Here is a 21561-nt window from a genome sequence, read left to right on the forward strand (position 1 = left end):
AATTCATGATAAACCTTTTATTGTAGGAACATAATCCCAAGAAGCTTCTGACATCGTGCACAGTCTTCAAGTCTCGCCATGTCTTATTAGCTTCGACCTTTGCGGGATCCATTCTGACACCATCCTTTGAGACTATGTGGCCTAGAAAGTGCATCTCTTCCAGGAAGAATTCACTTTTCTTAGGATTGACAAGTAGCTTGTGACTGCGCAGCTCTTCAAACACAATGGTCAAGGGACGCCTATGCTCCTCTGTATTCTTCGAATAGACTATCATGTCATCAAAAAATGTCCCAACAAACTGTTGATGCGAGCGGAAAATCCGGTCCATCATCCTGTTGAATGTGGCAGGAGCATTCCTTAGACCAAACGGCATCACTAAGAACTCATAAAGACCAAATGTCGTTTTGAACGCAGTCTTGTGCACATCCTCTGGCCTTATACGAATCTGATGGTACCCACTCTTAAGGTCTATCCTGCTGAAAATTGCAGCACCCTCTAAAGAATCGAGAATATCAACAATTCTAGGAATAGTAAACCTATTCTTGATTGTATTCTTATTCAACGCCGCACGGTAGTCCATACACATGCGCCATGAGCCATCCTTTTTCTGTACTAGGAGCACTGGGAGCAAAAGGGTGAAGAACTAGGCTGGATCAGCCCCTTCTCTAATAACTCCTCAACCTGGCCCATAATCTCTTTCTGCTGCGCCGCGCTAACCCTGTAGGGAGGTCTATTTGGTGGGCTACACCTTGGCACCAAAGCTATCCGATGGTCCTGAGGTTTCTCTGGCGGCAATTGCGACGGTAATGAATCATAAAAACAGTCACTAAACTCTTGCAAAAATGCTGATCTTTCTTTATCTAACACAGATAAATTTGACTGACAATTATGTGAGACATCACGTGCAAAAATCAAGTACACAGAAAGATGATTCTTTATTACAGAAGTGATAGCCGAAACAGGGACAGACTCCCCTTTCAGCTTTACATCAAAACATGAGTTTTGCCCCTATGTTGAAGGGTGATTGTCTTGCCGAAGGCATCCAGCACGCCATGTACTCTGAACATCCATGGAATTCCAAGTAGCGCATCGCACCCTTCCAATGGCATGATATAAAATTCTTTTTTGTCTACATATGACTGAATATGCAGACACAGCTTTTCAATAATGGGAGTAGCAACGCTCGGAGAAACTGTCCAGGAACAAGAGCGGGAGCGACTGTATACCAAGAACTATAGTAGTCTAGAGAGCAGCGCAATGTGCTAATCATTGCGGACCCTGATCATACTCGCATGGTGCGAGGGATCCGTGATGTATGCTCCACAAACAAAACCATCGGCAAACAATAACTACATGATGTTGGGGCAAAGAGCTGCAGACGAAGCTATAAAGCCCGACCCCACCAGAGACCACCTTCCCACCAACCACAAGCCACATCATAATCTTCGTCTGGCTTTTCAAATACAGGAAAGAAAACAGAAAAACAAGCAAAATACAACCACACAAACATGCGCATGCAGCCAAGCAACTCAAGCAGCAAACATTCATTTAAACCCAACTTAGATGTGGCCAACTTAAATGATGCTGCTGTGGCACATTCCCTTTGCAAGCTTTTATGGGAGTCCTTGCGTGGATTATTAACCTGAGGTGCTTCTGAGCCATAGATTGTAAATAGCAGATTGCTTTAGTTGCTCTTGGCCCGCCCCTTGTTAAAAATTGATTGATGTGAGCGGTCTAAAGAATTGATTGTAACTGTGATTGTTCGTTAATAAAAAACAAACGTCGCAAGGGGCGCCTATGGATGGGCCTGTGCTTCTCAGAAGGAAACTCCGCCCCTTTATGTCTTGACTCAGGTGTTCTACCAAGTTCAGTTTGCTGTTTCAGTTCAACTGTGTGGTATTGTTAGCAGTGTTTCCCTGCCTTTCAAGTGGTCAGCCGGTTTTAGATGGCCAAGTTCTTGAACAAGCAAGAATGCAATGGAGTTGGAAAGGTGGGCATGTAGAGGATGAATAATGGGCTCAAAAGAAAACACCCTATCATGTTATGACTCTTGAACTATTCAATGAAGGATCTTTACACAAGTTTCCATGTCCTTTTATGTTAATACACGCTTTCTTTGTGTTCATTTATGCCATTTGTGATATCTCATGTATTACCCTGTTCTATTGTACCGTGTTACTTTATGTTTGCTTCTTGTCACTCAAAGCTGTAGACTACATGCCATAATGTGAACGGAGACACCCAAGTTTTGCAGTAAGGGGGCGCTTTTATGTATCCTGTGTGTGACTCAGTACCTTCTTGGTTTGTAGCATACTGCAATCACAGAGGGGTGTTCATAAATGCGGCGCTACATAGTACCTTGGGGACAATTCTCCCATATGTATCATTTAAAGAAGCCCAGAATGCTAAAAATTCCATGAAAAGGCATCTATGTGCTTGGATCTAAATAGTAAGGCAGTTTGTTGTGAAGTACCCTCTCACACTTTTGTAGATGGCTTGTTAGAGATAAGAATCTCGCTTTTCTCGCTGTATGGTAATGGTAGCTGCTGCTTCACAATCATCATAGCCAAGAAGAGCTTGGGTTTAGTTTGTAATACTGCTCCATGTATGGTATGTGCAGATTACACTCGAAGGATTGAACTAATACAGGACATGAGTTTTGAAACCGCAGCTACCAGAATCAAGTCCACTCCTGACAATGAGTTTATTATCGTTTCAGGTGCTGAATTGATGTCACAATTAGTTTACCTCACTAATGTCTTACGTTGTGCTAGGTAGGTAGCCTTGCTTGAATTAATCTTACAACATTGGATTGTTGCTTGTTGTACCAGGTATTTATCCACCTCAAGTCAAGGTTTATGAAGTTCGCGAGTTGTCTATGAAATTTGAGAGACATTTGGATGCAGAGATAGTGGACTTTCAGGTAACGTATTGTTTGGACTTCTGGTTAGTAGCAGCTGATCCTTTCCAGAGAACTGTATTTTTTCACAGTGTCTTTCGATGTGTGCCCTCTCATGTATCTGAAAAGTCTGTCAGATTCTTTGTGAGGCGGCTTCTGATTTCGGAAGTTGTGTCGTTAAGATTGGGATAGTCAATGCCTTTTCTCTTGTGGTTTCTTTTCAGTACAATGCACTGCTTGGTTTCGTTCTTCGTCTATTTGTGCTATTTTCAGAACTTGGACATCAGGACTTTCTTCATTCTCCCACATGTTTTGGAAAATTGCTGCTAATTAGGCATGAGGTCTTTACCAAAACCATACTTCATGGGTTGCATTGGACTTCTCAGGATATCTTAAACATTTTGCAACAAGCTCTTTATTACGTTGCAAGAGAATTTTCATTTTGGTGCTGATTGCTCTACCGGTTGAAATATAGGTCCTTGGGAATGATTACTCCAAACTGGCCTTTCTTTGTGCGGACCGTTCTGTATGGTTGCACGCTAAGTATGGAAGCCATTACCAGCTACGTATACCAAGGTAATTCAGCTGATCTATGAAACACAGTAGTGGGTTATCTCCTAATTTTTCGTTTGACGATTTTACTTATCTATGTGTGCCATGGAAAGATCTCTCTGAATTTTCATTTGATTGTTTTATCTTATCCAATGTGGAAAGCCCCCTTTGCCTGCATGACCCTTTCTTGAGTCACCATAAGGGTAATGAGACTTCTGAATGATGAAACTCCTTACCTTCCATTATATGCTGGTTGTGCAAGATTCCTTCTGATGACTTGTATGCATCATTCTTCTCAATTGTACCGTCCAGTAATGCTAGCCAATACTTTGTGCATCTTTCAATACCTTTTCTAGTAAAGCCTCTAGAGGTACATAGGACACCTTATCGCGTTGGAGTGAGTTTGTTTGGAATTGGAGCAAGGTGCTCAATTTTATGGTGGAATGACATGACATGTCACTTGGAAAGTTTGACTACCTTTGCAACATAATACAACACCAGACAAAGAATTTTTGATTGTTTCACAATATACTACTGAAGGACACAAAAACATGACTAAAAGAGTCATAGAAACAGGGGGACGGGGACGGAGGGATGGGGACAGGGATGATGAGGGATGATCAGGGACAAATGGGCGTCCCTGCTTGGCTAGCCATCACAAGGGGACGGCAGGGGATGTGTCCCAGGAACAGCGCCGTCAAGGGGGATGGGAAAACATTTTAAAGGTCAATTTTGACAGTCAATGGCCCTCTTTTTTTGGAGGGTTTAGCCTTTAGGGCCATTAACCATAGTGCATTGTCCTGCCTATTTTTAGTTTGGGCTGTGGCTCCCAAGAGGCTGAAGCCTAAGCCGCAAGCTTATATTACATATGTCATTATGTCATGACTCATAGCCACCTTGCAAGTTGCTCAATACTCCCTTGCTTCCTCTTTAATCTCTCCCTCTCTAATCTCTTAGTGCTCCCTCTCTCATTGCTTCATTGCTTCAAGGGCCAAGGCTCAAAGCTCCCTCTTCAATCTCTTAACTTTCAAGAGTCAAGTCTCAAGCTCCCTTTCTAGTCTCTCTATCCACCATTCTCCAATTTAAACTTTATCTAGTTCATAATATCCATAATCCACCCTCTCTTTATCTTCGTGTCTCTTCCTCTACTGGTTGAGTTTCCCTTGCCGATCGAAGTTCTCTACCACTTTCTGCTAATATCACTCATGTTTTCTGTTTAATTTGATGCAATCTATGCTCATGGTGTTGTTAGCTCTATGAGACATGCGTATAGTTTAAAAAAGGTGAAAAAAAATGTTTTTATTTTTTGCCATTCCTTGCATCGACTCCGATCCCTAATTTTTTCCGCTTTGACCCCAATCCTGACTCTGTTCTTTGTCCCGGTTCCCTGTCTTATGTTACTATGATTAAAGAATCAAACCTAGCATTTTATCATTGTCAAACCCAAAATAACTTGATCATATCATAACGTTTGTGGAATGGGAGCGGTAATGGGAGCTATTGGAATGTGCTCCGTGTTGCTTCCTTGGAATGATGTGGCTTGGAAGGAAAATTTGGCATTTTATCGTTCTAAAAGAATGAAAATTTATCATTTAAAACCCAAAATAATTTGATTATTTTGTAACGTTTGTGGAATGAAAGCTGTCACAAGATGGGCACCATGTGCCAATAGAAAAGAACAGACTGAACAGACTTTTAGCACTCCAATAACAACTGAACTGAGAGAGAGAGATATGACACGCGACACGGAGTGGCGGAATTCCACCCTATAGAGTATTGGCCCCAAACCTTGGCGCCCCTTTTGGTATTTCTTTATATTGCATCAAACCGGTACTCCAAACTCTGCACCTTCTTGAGGAAGCATGCCAGAGAATGAGCCCATGGCCTCATACTTAAAGGCCAGAAGAGCTTCGATCTCAACAGGAGACTAAGGCTATGGTATGGTGCAGCTCATGTCGCTCTCTAGGACACCCTCCACAGGACTGTCTCCTTCGGGCTTATTGCCACTTCTGCAAAAAGTCTGGGCATGAAGACAAGGATTGCTACTATATCAAGGGATTGCGACAAATACAACAAAGTCTAGGTCCTTCTCTCCAACAAGGGCTAGCACGTGCATCCAACACGGTTTCACCCTATGGCCATCAAAACCCTATGCCACCTTTGCTAACAACACCTCCTATGCAAGGTATGCACAACAACTTTGCATCCCCTAGCTTTTATCATGCTAATGCTCCTTCAGTTCCCCAAAGCTTCTACACGTCAGCATCCGCCCCCCCCATGCAACAAGGGCCGAGACCACCTCGCCCCTCCAATAGGCCAATTTTATGCTACAGGTGCGGGGAGTATGGACATCATTACAGAAAATGTCCGTTGCCAGAGGGGTCCCCGCCTTGCCGACATTGCCCTGAAGCTAAGGATCACTATAGTAAGGACTACCCAAAACAACGTGCATCCACATCTGCAAGCACAAGCCATAACTAGCAGGAGTTTACATTCCCAAAGGTTAACCTCATCACAATAAGCACCATTCCACAGGCCCCGCCTTCCACTCTTGTAGTTGCCTCTCGAGATGAGTTGAAGCAGGTGGAAGAGCCGGCTGGTGTGCTCACATGGGCACAGAGTGCTGCTCTTGGTCTCAGCCTCCCTGGCGGTCCAACTTTTTTGTCTCCACTCATCCAAATGAGTCAAACTCCCCCTGTAGCTGACAAACCAGCAGGTAGTGCCAAGAGCCAACCTACCTCTCTTCTGTCAGATATTGATAGAAGCAGTAGAGGACTTGCAGAAGCTTAAGATACTAGAGCAAGCACCGATCAAAAGAGAGAAGCCTACATCAGAGACTTATCTTGAAAAACACCTTTCAACAAGTGTCACTGTACGACATGCTTCGACTTGATGCAAATTTCGAAGTGACACCCTTTCCATCGTCCAGTCTCTGTATCTTGGTGCAGGGTCTAGTGGCGGGCACCTACCTATGCAGCCCTTGGAGTCCTACATGATTTCTTATCTAGCTGCTCCCCTCATCGACTACAAAAGTCCTCGTCTCACTGTGTCTATTCTTGGGAATCAATTCTCAGGCGTCATAGTGGATGGTGGATTTGGGATCAATCTGATGCCAGAGTTTACTATGTTGGCTTTAGGTCTGTAGCCTACCCGCCCTGCTCCATTCACTGTGACATTGGCAGACCAGAGGACAGTCTATCCAGTGGGCATAGTAGATAAGGTGCCTTTGAAGGTACAAGACTTCACATTTAGCTTAGATTTTGTAGTGGTCAGTCTTCCCCATGTGGAGGGAGGATTTCCTTTGCTTATTGGTAGACCATGGTTGCGGCATACTAAGGCACTTCATGATTGGGGAAACGAGGCCATGTGGATACATACTCCTGGCTCCCCCATGCAACCAATTCGACTCGAAGGAGATATGGATCCAGTGGTTCATCACAACTCATTGTCAGTATAGTCCAACCCCGACCCTGAGCAGCCCATCCAACATGACGGGTCTGACGAAGACTTGCTGCAGTGGTTGGAAGCTACCACATCGATGCCGTGCTATGTGGTCTCTATTCAAGCCTCACCTGTGCCTGTAACACTCTCTCTCCCAGCTCCTCAGGTGGACACCAGTGTCCCAAGTCCTACAGCAGAAAGTGTGCCAGTCAAAGAAGTAGTCCCTGATGCCCATGATTCAAGTGTTCCTCTGATGGAAGCCGTCGGCCTTGGTGAACCTATAACACATCACCGAAGTGGGAAGAAATATTCTCTGCACGAGCTCGCCAATGTTCCACCTCTTCCTCTAACATCTCCCGGATTTGACGCCATGCCCACTCAAAAGCACTCTGCTATGTATGTGTCTGAAGACTTACCCTTCGAGGAGCTTCCACCAGGATGGTTACAAGAGGAGTATGCAAAGTTTCCAATCGATCAAACACCAGCCCATGATGTCTCGAAGCTCCAAGAGGCAGCTCACTTTTCATCTTCCGAAGCACTCTCCCCAGCTACACCTCCTGACCCGGTCAAAGAAGTCAACCTGGGCGACCCTGACAACCCTCAACACGTCCTCTTAGCAGCTTGGTTATAGGAGCATCCTGCATTACTTGATCAGGTAGTTTCTTTTATATACTCCTTTATAGATGTTTTTGCTTGGTCCCACAAGGATTTGGAAGGGATTTCACCAGAATTGGGTGTCCACACTATCCCTCTGGTTGAAGGGGCTAAGCCTGTTAGAGGCCGAGCTTACAAGCTCAACCCAAAGAATGCAGAGGCTATCAAGTCAGAGCTCAAAAAAATGCAAGAGGCAGGGATCATTGTACCTGTGGAGCACTTTGAGTGGTTATCACCCATGGTGATAGCGCCTAAGAAGCAGTCCAATAAAATCCGTGTGTGCGTAGATTACAGCGCTCTGAACAAGGTAACCATCCCAGATGGTTTTCCCACACCTTTCACTGAGTGTGTGCTAGAAGATGTAGCAGGGTATGTATTGTACGGTTTCATGGATGGATTCAGTGGATACAATCAGTTGGCATCCATCCAGGTGATCACATTAAAACGGCCTTCATGACTCCCTGGGGTATTTTTATCTACACTAGAATGTCCTTTGGGTTGAAAAACGCTCCACCTTCCTTCAATCGAGCAGTATATCTCATATTTTGTCCTTTACTTACAACTCATTTTCACATCTTCATGGACGATTTTTCGACCTTCTCAGGTGCTCAATGTTCAACCCCAGTGGAAAATCTAGAGGAGCACCTCGCTCAGCTCTCTGCTATCTTTCTTAGGTGCAGAGAGACAAGCCTAAAGCTGAATCCTAACAAATGTCATTTTTTGGTCACTGAGGGCACACTTCTAGGCCATGTGGTGTCTGCCAAAGGTTTAGCACCTGACCTAGAGAAGATCGTGGCCATCTTGAAGTTACCACCTCCCATCAACCCGAAAGGTGTTCAGAGCTTTGTAGGCCACACACGCTATCATCGCAGGTTTATACGAATGTATGCACAGGGGACTCAACCATTGACCTGACTCACTAGTGCTACTGTACTCTTTCAATGGTCAAAACCTGAGGCTGAAGCATTTGCATACCTCAAAAAATGCCTCACTGAAGCACCTATTCTAGTGGCTCCAGATTGGTCTCTTCCTTTTCATGTGCATACTGATGCCAGTCAATTGGCTGTGGGTGCTGTGCTGACTCAGCCTAGTAAGGAGTACAACTTGGATCGCCCTGTTCACTATGCAAGTCGGCTACTCACCAAAGCAGAGCGCAACTACAGCACCACAGAAAGGGAAGGTTTGGCTATGGTGTATTCTTTACAAAAGTTTCGTCATTACTTGTTAGGGGTTTACTTCACTATCATCACGAATCATCATGCGCTACGCTATCTTTTGAATAAACCCCAAGTTGCAGGAAGAGTCTAGAGGTGGCTACTGATATTCGAGGAATTCAATTTCGAAGTAGTTCTTAGTCCAGGCAAGCGGCACGTCATGGCCGACCATCTCTCTCGCATACATACAGGTGAGCTCGATACTCGGGTTGATGATGACTTTCCGGATAGTCATCTCTTTAAGGTAGACACGACCCCGGAATGGTATGGAGATGTGTTACATCTGCTCTCTACTGGCCTATATCCTGAGAATGCTTCTCCCTTGCAAAAAAGAAGACTCTTGCTGAAGTCTAGACCCTTCTCTTTGATTGGTGGACAGCTCTAGAAATCTGGGCCAGATGGTGTGCTGCGCAGGTGCGTCTCCCCTCATGAAGTAGACCACATTCTGGAAGATGCACAGAGTGGTCCTACAGCTGGCCATTACCCTGGTCACATCACGGCGCAAAAAATCTTACAAACAGGCTTATGGTGGCCATATCTATTGAGGGATGCTATTGCTCATGTCAAGATTTGTGATTTCTGTCAGCGATGTGCGCCCAAGCCTAGCAAGCAATCCAATCGCCCTCTACAGGTATCTATGGCGTGGTTGCCCTGTGAGCGATGAGGCTTGGACTTTGTTGGTCCAATTACTCCACGTGCTCAACCTGGCAATCGTAAGTATCTCTTGGTAGTGACGGATTATGCAACAAAGTGGGCCGTAGTGGTGGCTACCATCGACTGTACAGCCGCCACTGTCGCAAAATTTTTGTATGAAAATATTTTTTGCAGGTTTGGGTGCCCTTTGGAAATCACCAGTGATCGAGGTAGTCATTTCGTCAATGACCTGATCTCCACACTCCTCACGAACTACAAGATTTTTCATCGCAAATCTTGCTCTTACTATCCTCACGCAAATGGGCAAGCCGAGAGCACTAACAAAGTGCTAATCGCGCTTCTCAGGAAAGCTTGTCACCTGCATCCAACTTCTTGGGCTCAGGCTATCCTCGGCACAGATTGGGCTTATCACACCTCCTTCAAGGCAACCACTAACCACACCCCATGCCAGCTAGCTTTCAGTCTAGAAGCACTTGCACCATATGAGTTCAAGTAAGGTTCAGCAAGAGTGGGAACCGTTCGCGTCAGCGGGGATTGCTTCCGCAAACCTCTCTCGTCTCTCAAAGTTAGAAGAAAGCAGGACGTTAGCTTCACATGCTCTGCAAGCCGAGCAACTTCATCGCAAAGCGTAGCATGATCGCCATCTCAGAAAGCCGAAAATAACACAAGGAACTCTGGTGCTACTCTATCAAGCTAAATATCTAAAAAAAGCTAAGAAGCTGGTCCCAGGTGGCAAGGGCCATTCATGGTACAAGAGATTTTGCCACAGGGGGTTGTCCAGTTAGTCACTCTGGCAGGTGTTCCCTTGCCACTGGTAAATGGATCAAGAATTAAGTGCTATCACTCACATGCCCTGACTCTTTAGAAATCTGGGTATGTTATCCCTCCCGCAAACAACCTTATGACTGTCCCGTCCTCACTCTCTCCGGCTTTCCATTTTCCCTCTTCTCAAGTCTTCCTCATGTCAGTGCTCATCTCAGTTGCAATCGATGTTATCTTTAAAATTCTCCTTGTTTGACTATGTGCATCAACTTTGCTCTCCTCTCATTGATAGAATTGGGTTTTTGGAGTCCTACCATGATCCAACGTTACTGCTTTGTTTGTTTCTACTACCTCTCTGTCCTCAATGGATCTATTGAATGCCCGAGGCGATCTTTGATTTTTGGTATTGTTCCTAACACGTTCAAACCTGCTCTGCTATATCTCCCTTCCACTCTCTCTCTTATGGTGAGCTCTCACACACATCTAGTTCCTTGCCTTTCTTGTGCTATCTCTTTCGTAACACTCTTTCAACATGCTTCACTCCTGCTGCCATACTCCTTTCATTGCTCTTCCCCTCTCTCTGACAATTACATGCAAGTTTTCTCGAAGCTGGGCATGGTTGCTCTAACCTTTCTGCTCGACCACATTCTAGTTAAAGGAAGCAGGCAATTGGCATCACATTACAACTTTTTATCTCTCCCTTTCTCTTTTCTCTCTCTCGTGCACTATGCCCCTTTGCCCCCTAACTGCCCCTCGCCCCCCTATCTACCTCTCGGCCCTACCCTCTTATCCCCTCGCCCCTCACCACCCCTCCCTAATCCCACCCTCTAATTCCCTCGCCCCTCACCAATCCCCCCCTCACCCCTACCCTCTACTTCCCTCGCCCCTACCCTCTAATCCCCTCGCCCCTACCCTCTACTTCCCTCGCTCCCACCCTCCTTTGCCCCCTAACTGCCCCTCGCCCCCCTATCTACCTCTCGGCCCTACTATCTACTCTCGCCCCTACCCTCTTATCCCCTCGCCCCTCACCACCCCTCCCTAATCCCACCCTCTAATTCCCTCGCCCCTCACTAATCCCCCCCTCACCCCTACCCTCTACTTCCCTTGCCCCACCCTCTAATCCCCTCGCCCCTACCCTCTACTTCCCTCGCTCCCACCCTCTAATTCCCTCGCCCCTCACCAATCCCCCCCTCGCCCCTACCCTCTACTTCCTTCGCCCCTACCCTCTAATCCCCTCGCCCCTCACCAATCCCTCCCTTGCCCCTACCCTCTACTTCCCTCGCCCCTACCCTCTAATCTCCCTCGCCCCTACCCTCTTATCCCCTTGCTCCTACCCAACCAATCTCCCTCTCGCCCCTACCCAATTTTCCCCTCGTCCCCTATCTAATACCTCTCGCCCCTATCCTAAGCCCCCTCGCCCCTACCCTCATCCCCCTTGCCACTACCCTCATCCCCTCTCTGCTATCGCCCCTACCCTAACCCCACCCCCTCGCCCCTCCTATAGTTTATCTCCCACCCTCTTCCTCCTCCCTACAATAATCAAGTTGCAGTGTTCCCATCAAGTTGCAGCGCTACATTTGTGAGGGTGGTTCACCCCGCACACTGCCCCTGTGAGCTTTCCATGTCACCAAACACTGCTCTTGCTCTTCTATACTGATCCGCTTAGGGCAGCGCTACATGTTTTCCTTACGCTTTTCAGGCAGAACCTATTCAGCAATCTCCGACTCACGCTTTTCAGGTTTGCAATTCTAAGGACACAGTGAGTTCAACAACAATTCACGATGGTTGGTACAAGCAAGCAAGCTAGGAGGAAAGCCTTGTCTTGACAGAGACCCACTGAAACATCCGGAAGTTCTGCAGAGGAAGACGACGTGGAAACCTCCAGCCATGGTCTCACCGATCTATCCTCCACTGATCATAGTGATGAGAGTTACAAAGCGTTTGACTCCGGCTCTGCCTCCGACTCTGACTCAGAGTCTTATAGCCAACAGGAAGATGATGAACAGGAAGATGAAGTGAAAGACAAAAAGAAGAAGGCCAACACTTAGGTGCTCAGTCATCAAATCCCTCGGCCTCCTTGCTCCAAAATTCAAACCAAATTCATTTTGAACTTCCACCTGTAGTAGCCTCATTCGTCTCTTCAAGAAGTTTTATTAAAAGATCAACTACATACGCTAGGTCTGTCAGCATTAGTAGAGGCCGATCTGCCTACTGATATTCCCATGGATATGGTGCACTAGATTCTCAAGCTTTTTCCCAAAGTAAGAGGGCACCCACTGACGGCTACACGCATTGGTCACACTTTGGGAATGATTAACTTTCCTGCAGTAAAACCGGCTACGAGAACCTACTCACAACTTTTGAAAGATGCGACCATTCAAGCATGCAAAGAGCTACTGAGTACTAGTCATGCTAACTATGCAAGAAATAAAAATCTATGGGCCATTTTCAAGTACTACTTTCTGGTCAGAGCTGCTAAAGTAAGCAAGGGCAGATGTGACGTGCCTACTATGTTCTCTCACTGTGATGGCCTATACTGCCTCATCAACACCATCCCTTGTGGCTTTCATCAAATTCTATTTACCTCCTTACAGTCGTGGGCAAAAAGATTCAGAGCTCAGGTGCAATCTATGCAATCTAGTTTTTAGTGCTTTGCAGCTCCCATGTTGGCCTTGGTCATTAACATACATGTTAGCCCCATGGATGTGGATGCGGATATGCGGCGTAAAAGCTCTAAGGCAAAAGAGAAAGCTATTGAACAGACAATGTATCTACCTGGGAAACCGAAGAAAAAGGCGAAAGTAGTGAAGGACACAATAGAATCTTTAATATCACTGCCAGTTTCTGAAAGCTAGCAGCTTCGAGTGAAGCAACCTGTTCGACGTTCCTCGCATACTCCCACTACTGGTTTGATGGTAAGTTCAGGCGCTGCAGATCACACTATGTATGTCACAGTTGTGGCTTCTACAGTGTGTGTTCCTCTCTCTACTGCTGCTACTTTTACTCCTACCACAGTGACTAGCTCCCAAGCCCCAGTTGGATTTGCTTCTTCTCCTATGCCCAGTCCTGTTGCAGCCACTCCAACTGTCTCTATCCCACTAGAGAGGCATGCTCCCAGTCTACCACGAGCAGTGCCACTTGCCACCCCAGTGCCACCAGCAGTGCCACTTGCCAACCCTCCTCCGCCTGACACTGTTACGAGATCTTTCACAGTGTCGGAGTCTACATCACTTTTTCGCCTATCTGGGGATATATTGCAGGAGTCCAGGCAAGCCATTGCTACCATTGAGCTTGGAGCAGAGCGGTTGGCAGCCACACACCAGCGTCACGTAGCTACTTACGCAGCTATGGAGGGATCTCTGCGAGTCTCTGAGAGCGCCATCGTTGATCGAGATGCTACTATTTTCGCACTATAACAGGCCTTGAAGTTAAAGGCTCAGATGATTAACGACCTTCAAGCACAGGTACAAGGATTTAGAGAACTGCTCTTACATGAAAATAGGGCAACCCAGCCTATGATGATGGGTATGGGGTATGGATGGACTGGAGCAGGTACACCAATGCAGAATGCAGCAAGAGGTCCTTCTCAGCCATATATGGGACTCTACCCACAGACTCCAGTTACGTACTACAATCAACAGTATCCTCGGGGGTTTTAGTTGTCACATTGCCTCAGACGCAGACGTAGAACGTTCCTTGCTGTGACGGTATTGCTGGTGCACACCGCCATGGTTGTGTTACTCGACGTTCTCAGTTCACTACAAGACAGGTGCTACCCTCTGCCCAGGAACAGGTGGCTGGCCCCTTTCCAGGTGGCCCAGTTACAGACAGGAGAGCCCACATACAGCAAGGTCCCACCATTGATATGATGGGTCCACCTTGAGAGACTGATGCTTCGGGTGGTGTGGCGACTAATCTTTCTCTTGGGTGACTGCAAGACAGTTTTTTTCACCATGAGCAGTGCAGTAGTGGTTTCTTTTGTGGTTGATTAGAAGTTTATGTTGGTTCTCTCACCGAGACGGTGAATGGTCTTGTGGCGGGCGACTTGTAGCAGGCTACGGTGTCACTCTCACAGGACACACAGTTAGTATAACTGGTCTGGTTCACATTGTTGGGGTAGACTGAGATGGTTGACATTTATGAGCCGTTGGTGGCTCTTTATGGTTGTACATGTGAGTAGTAGTTGTTGAGTCGGGATTATCATCTTCTTCATGTATGGTCTAGCGTCGTCGTCTAGAGTAGCGAGTCTATATACAACACGTCTTCACCATCCCTACACATCTGAGCCTCGACACCCCCATTGTACCCGTGAGTCCTGGGCTGGAGCTGAGTGTGCTGCCACGCCAGAGTCTGTATCGGTTCTTTGAGATAGTCGAGTCATATGTGCTGGTCTGCTGTTGTGTCTCTGTGTGATCAATTGTTATCTATTGTTCCTTTGTTTTCAGTCTGTTTTGAGTGAGATTGTCGCGCACATTGCATTGAGGAGTACCCACTGTAGAGAGCACGACACATTATCCGCGCTACAATGTCTTTATGTCACTTGGGCCCCATCGGACGGGGTCTCATAAGTTGTTAGGACTTCTTTTTCTGTTGCTTCTTCTTCTTAGGGTTTAGGCCCCTCGACCGTGATCTGAAGGTTGGCTCTGCTCTTCAGTGTCTGGACAGGATTGCAGTTTGTGACAAAAGTGGGAATGGAAAAGCTGACGGAACGTGCTTCCTTGGAATGATGTGGCTTGAAGGACGTCTTATGTGATTGCTGTATGTGTTGCTAGTGCAAGATTCCTTTCAATGACCACCGTATATCTTACACATCAATTTCACCACCTAGAAATTTTAGCAAATGTCAAATAATATTAGCCTATCTCAGTGGGAAATTGTAATAGACTTGGGCTTCAAGCCGAAGATCTTGGGCAACACAGGCGAGAAAGATAAAAGAATTGAACAAAACTGAGAGAGAAACGACACGGCACGATGAAGTTCCGCACCCAAAGAGATTGACCCCAAAGACTTGCGTCCCTTCTCGATTTCTTTATTATTAATGTCACGTGACACATCCAACCCTATGTGTCCGTGGACAAGCTACAGCATGACCAGGGTTCAGTTCAAGTCAAGTCAGTCTAGAATAGGAAGTGATCTGGCACTTTTGTGAGTCTATTCGCAGACCGTGCATACCCAGACACTTAGCGTAGATGTATATCCTCTGTTTGCACACAGCATGATCATCAGCATTACCATCAGAATCCATCAGGGGAATTTTCCAATGCATTAAACCTATTTTCCCTATTTTTGACATTTTTCACTTATTATTTTTAAGTGACTTTTGTTGGAAGAGCTAGCACTTTCTGCAAGAGGAGGCAGCAGGAGCATTGCTCAACAAGCATCTTCTCACGCAAGACCCCTAAGAACCCTGGCGTTTCCCCCTCAAGAGAACTCCAATGTTTTTCAGCCCTAAAGGCCAGCGTTTTCAGCCTAGTTAACCTGGCGTTTTTCAGCCCTAAGACATCAGCGATTTCAGCCATCAGTCGAGCATTGCTCAGCAGCGGTTTGCAGGCCTTGAACCAGCGTTTTTCATCCCTGCAGACCAGCGTTTTCAGCCTTACTAAACAGCATCAAACCAGCGCTTATAAGAGCAGCAGGCCAGCGTTTTGAAAGACAGCCTTCAGCGTTTTACTTCAGTAGCAGGACAGCAGCAGATCCAGCATTTGTAGACAGCAAGGACAACGTTTTTGCAATAGCAGATCAGCCCCGTCAACTTCGACAATTACAGATTCGCCAAGCATTCAGTTTTCAGCCATAGTCTCTTCATCATCAGCATCACCGTCGGCCTCGACATAGCAAGCATTTAGAATCATTGCATCAGCATATTGTACCAGATCGTGCAATCAATAGTAGACCACTCTCGCCACCGAGAGTGGGGCCCTTGGAGGAGGGTTTTACAACATCCCTGGTGTCGTATTCTCCTCTCTCTCTATCTCTCAGTTTCATGCACCTTCACTCACAGTGTTCATCCACTTTGTTTGTGTCCATTGCACCTCTCTCACTAAAGCAACGGAAGGCTCTCCCTTTCGTAAGTAAAAGGAACCTTGAGCACAAGTTCGGAGCACTGATCTTGAGCAAAGTTCAACATTCACTTCCGCTGCACCTTACATTGGTATCAGAGCTTTGGCAGTGTTCTGTATCACTCAAGGAAAGCGTTGTGCAGGCCTTGACCAACGTTTTCCATCCCTGTAGACCAGCGTTTTCAGCCTTATGAAACAACAGCAACCCAGCGCTTACAAGAGCAGCAGGCCAGCGTTTTGAAAGACAGCCTTCAACGTTTTACTTCAGCAATACGACAACAACAGATCCAGCATTTGTAGACAACAAGGACAACGTTTTTGCAATAGCAGATCAGCCCTATCAACTTCGACAATTGCAGATTCGCCAAGCATTCAGTTTTAAGCCATAGTCTCGTCATCGTCGGCATCACCCTCGGCCTCCACATAGCAAGCATTTAGAATCATTGCATCAGCATATTGTACCAGATTGTGCAATCAATAGTAGACCACTCTCGCCACCGAGAGTGGGGCCCTTGGAGGAGGGTTTTACAACATCCCTGGTGTCGTATTCTCCTCTCTCTCTATCTCTCAGTTTCATGCACCTTCACTCACAGTGTTCATCCACTTTGTTTGTGTCCATTGCACTCTCTCACTAAAGCAACGGAAGGCTCTCCCTTTCGTAAGCAAAAGGAACCTTGAGCACAAGTTCGGAGCACTGATCTTGAGCAAAGTTCAACATTCACTTCCGCTGCACCTTACATTGGTATCAAAGCTTTGGCAGTGTTCTGTATCACTCAAGGAAAGCGTTGTGCAGGCCTTGACCAGCGTTTTCCATCCCTGCAGACCAGCGTTTTCAGCCTTACGAAACAACAGCAAACCAGCGCTTATAAGAGCAGCAGGCCAGCGTTTTGAAAGACAGCCTTCAGCGTTTTACTTCAGCAATACGACAACAACAGATCCAGCATTTGTAGACAGCAAGGACAACGTTTTTGCAATAGCAGATCAGCCCCGTCAACTTCGACAATTGCAGATTTGCCAAGCATTCAGTTTTCAGCCATAGTCTCGTCATCGTCGGCATCACCCTGGCCTCGACATAGCAAGCATTTAGAATCATTGCATCAGCATATTGTACCAGATTGTGCAATCAATAGTAGACCACTCTCGCCACCGAGAGTGGGGCCCTTGGAGGAGGGTTTTACAACATCCCTGGTGTCGTATTCTCCTCTCTCTCTATCTCTCAGTTTCATGCACCTTCACTCCCAGTGTTCATCCACTTTGTTTGTGTCCATTGCACTCTCTCACTAAAGCAACGGAAGGCTCTCCCTTTCGTAAGTAAAAGGAACCTTGAGCACAAGTTCGGAGCACTCATCTTGAGCAAAGGTCAACATTCACTTCCGCTGCACCTTACAAATAAGCTTCACAAAGTACAATGTCCGAGGGTCCTCTTCTCTCAGCCGTGCTCCCGAGTCCCAAGCTAATCAATCGGAAAAGAGACGCTGGCAATCCTTATAAAGTCCCTTGGCCCAAAAGCAGTATATGAAAAGCATCAAGTCTAAAAGCATCTTGCCCCAAAAGCTAGCGCTAAAGGCTGTCAGTGCGTTTTATGGAAATTCGTACAGCTGCCACGTCATCATGGTAAAACGCGGGCATCCGTAGAGCTTGCCACGTCATCAACGCAGATTGCGGACGTCCGTACAACTGCCACGTGAGCACGTTTTGCGCAAGCTTTGAGTGTGTGTGAGTGGTCCTGCTTTTATTTTAATATCTAGTGTCCCTAGGCCCCGTCAGACAAGGTCCCATAAGTTGGTGGGAATTGAACTTAAAAAATGGGCCACTTGGCAAGCCTTGTTACCAAACTAACTTCTTGTGCCTCTTTCACTAGGGTTTTGACCCCTCTCTGTCTAGACTCCGACGTTTAGGTCATGCCACTTCATCACTTTGTGACATAACCCCCCTCTCGAAAGAATTGTAATCGCTTTCGATTACGCCTGCAAAACAGACAAAGGACAGAAACTAGTTCAACAGACACTGACTGTATATGCTGATGCACCAACTTTTGGGACAAGGTCCCATAAGTTGGCAGGATGTGAACTTTAAAAATGGGCCACTCGGCAAGACTTGTGAGTTTGGTAAAACTTCTTCTGCCTCTTTCATTAGGGTTTTGACCCCTCTTTGTATGGAGTCCGGCCTTCAGGTCATGCCATGTCATCACTTTGTGATATAAACCCCTCTCAAAAGAATTGTAATCGCCCTCGATTACGCCTGCAAAACAAACATACGACATGTCACCTGTGCACTTTACTTGCGCTATGTGGATATGCTTCTACTATAGTCTAGCATGAGTCTTAGCTTAGGACCTAGCCTGGCACTTTGTGAGCCTCTAGCAGGATGAGCATGTCCGGGCCGGTCATAGTTGCATACCCTCTCTTGCACAATACAGCATTTTAGCACTTGGGCATTAACTGCGTGTGAACCGCCTCTTAAGCCATTTTATTAATAAGTGACTTTTCATTTACCCTTGTTGGAATGTAGGTAGGGCAAATGGCCGAAAGGACCCATAAAAGAAATCCTTTGGGCACGAGTAGAAGGCAGCGTAGCAGTGAAGGTGCCTCTCAAGAACCAAGCAATACCAAGCACGTGGGATGTCATCATCTTCAGTGTTTTCCAAGATTAGCTATCAGCGTTTTCAGCCAGCAGCAGCGTTTTGCTTTGCCCTCGGCACCCCACAACAAATCCATCGCGGACAACCATAGCCTCGCTGTGGTTGCAGTCCTCGCAGTGTCTACACCAGTGTTTTTAGTTTTCAGCCCTCAGAACAGCCAGCGTTTTCAGTTTTCAGCCATTGTCATCCATGACGACGGCCAATCAGCCCCTAGCCTCGCTGCATTAGCAGATTCCCATCAGCATTCCCAACGATTTCAGGTTTCAACCACGAGCATCTAGAGCATTTTCAGATTTCAGCCCATTAGCTTTGACATCGTCGTCGTCGTCGTTGACACAGTACCCCAGCACCTAGTACCCCTTGTCTTTTGGCTTGGATCTTGCCTAGCTCAGCAGAAGGACCCTCAGTACCTCGTCGTCGTCGTCGTCATCGTCATCGTCGTAGACATAGAACCCATTAGTAGCTCGTCGTTGTTGTCATCATCGTCGACATAGAACCCAATCAGTACCTCGTCGTTGTCGTCGACATAGAACCCATCAATACCTCAGCACCCTCAGTACTCCGTAGTACCCATTAGTACCCAGTACCCAACATCAATAGCATTAGTACCTATTAGCATCAGTACCTATTAGCATCAGGATCTCAACATTTAGTCATTGTATCCATTGTGCAAGAATAAAGAAAGTACTTGCTCTAGCAATAGAGCAAGGGGCCCTTGAGGGTTTGGGACCTGACATTCGGTGTTGTCTCTCTCTCTCTCTCTCTCTCTCTCTCTCTCTCTCTCTCTCTTTCATTCAGTTCAGTTCTGTTCTTTCAAGTGAAGTAAAGTGTCCGTTGTGTTTGTGCGGAGTCCTAGATACGAGCTAAATCCATAAACACTTCCGCTGCACTTGACACGACAGAAACTAGCTCAATAGACACTGACTCTATGTGCTGACGCACTGGAACACACATATCTAGCACTTGCACAAAGACGACTGAACATTCAAATCACATTCACATCACTATCCCCATCGAGATCTTAGATGAGAATCATGATCATTGTAACTTATTTAGCAATCACACCCAGACAACGCTGATTTCTGACGGATGTTTTGATTGATTGCACCAAATTCAATCTGTTGATTCATCGGTAACTCTTGGAATAGTCGGTGCTAGACCAAAAGCTTCAAGGTAAAGCTCTAAAATTTGAGGAGTATTTGCTACGGCCTCCTCCATCTGTTTTGCATCCAAAGCCAGGTAGTTCCTGAACTTGACTTAATACCAACGTGTCAGCTTACCTTTTACTTTCCTTTCCTTGTGAGCAAGGACCTGTTCTAGAATGCGAATCTGCTCTGTCTCTACCACTTCGGGCTGCTCCTCTTGCTCCATGTCCACTGGCACTTCACCTTTGAAATGTCTCAATAGACTCACATGAAATGCATTGTGAATGTTCCAAGTATCTGGTAACTTCAGTTTGAAGGATACACCATTGATCTTTTCTTGATCTGGAAAGGGCGATGGTATCGTGTACTCAACTTTGGAAAAAGCCGCTCTTTATCCTTCCGTTCTCCTACGCATGCCTTCTTAAACCGTAAAAGCATCTAATCATCCTCCTTGATCTACAAGTCACGTCGATGCTTGTCTGCTGCCTTCTTATGCTGTGCTTGAGACTTCTCAAGAGCCTCGCGTACCTTAGCAAACGAAGTGTCTAAGTCATGAGTGTACTGATTTGCTTCAAAAATCTTATCTGTGGTGCTTAGAATAGGTGGAATCTTCTTAACACCCTCGATAATCTTAAATGGTGCCTTCCCCCACAGACGTATGAAGTTATGAATTGTGTTGTTGTAGGCAAACTCCACCAAGGGCAAATACTTCTCCCATTGAGTCTTCTGTTTAGAGATATATGCCTTTAACAAGTCCAAAACCGTTGATAATTGCCCATCTATTTGTGTGTGGAAAGAGGACGAGAATTGTAGCCGTGTACCTATATTTTCCTAGATTGATCTCCTAAACAAACTGGTAAAGCAGGGATCTCTATCTGAAACTATAGAGTCAGGCAGACCATGTAGTCGAAAAATCTGCGAGACAAATAGTGTAGCCAAATGATCGAGTTTAATTGTCTTCTTTACCAGAATAAAGTGAGCTTGTTTGTTGAATCTGTCAATGACCGTCTAAATGTCATCATGCCCACTCTGAGTCTTGGGAAGATAAAAAATGAAGTCCATTGCTATAATTTCCCACGATCGGCTAGGTATAGGTAAAGGTTGTAGAAGACTTGGTGTCTTATGCTTGTCAAACTTGACCTTTTGGTATACTAAAGAGCTGCGGACAAACTCGTCCATATCCTTTTTGAGCCTCGGCCACTAGAAGTACCGCTCCACACCTTCAAGGTGGTGTCTATCCTGCGATGGCTTCAAAAAGGTGGACATTGGCACTCTATCAAAACCTTATTCCGCAATGCGTAAGACACAACATATTGTTCTGCATCAAATAGCTTTCTTTTAGGGAATAGCCTGCAGCTACCTCCCACTCTGCAAAGATGTCTGCAAAATTTGGATTTGTGGTGCACTTAGCTACCATATTCACGAAGCTATGATGGTGAATCACGGAAATAGCCGAAATCAGTGGCTTGCGAGACAATGCGTTTGCCACCACGTTTTTTTGTTCTTGAACATGGGCGATTTGAAAGTGAAAGTGCGACAA

General features: G+C 46.1%; 1 protein-coding gene across 1 annotated transcript in view; it reads left to right on the forward strand.

Moving 5' to 3' along the window:
• EDA7 (embryo sac development arrest 7) overlaps positions 1-21561 on the forward strand; it is a 100200-nt gene that overhangs the window by 31265 nt on the left and 47374 nt on the right. Inside the window, exons 2-4 of the mRNA XM_086528719.1 lie at positions 2621-2719; positions 2832-2923; positions 3375-3475. Coding sequence (XP_086384845.1) covers positions 2621-2719; positions 2832-2923; positions 3375-3475 — 292 coding nt within the window. The remainder of the gene's footprint in view (positions 1-2620; positions 2720-2831; positions 2924-3374; positions 3476-21561) is intronic.

This window comes from Adiantum capillus-veneris, chromosome 14 (assembly GCF_014529385.1).
Source record: "Adiantum capillus-veneris isolate H3 chromosome 14, ASM1452938v2, whole genome shotgun sequence".
NCBI lineage: Eukaryota > Viridiplantae > Streptophyta > Polypodiopsida > Polypodiales > Pteridaceae > Adiantum > Adiantum capillus-veneris.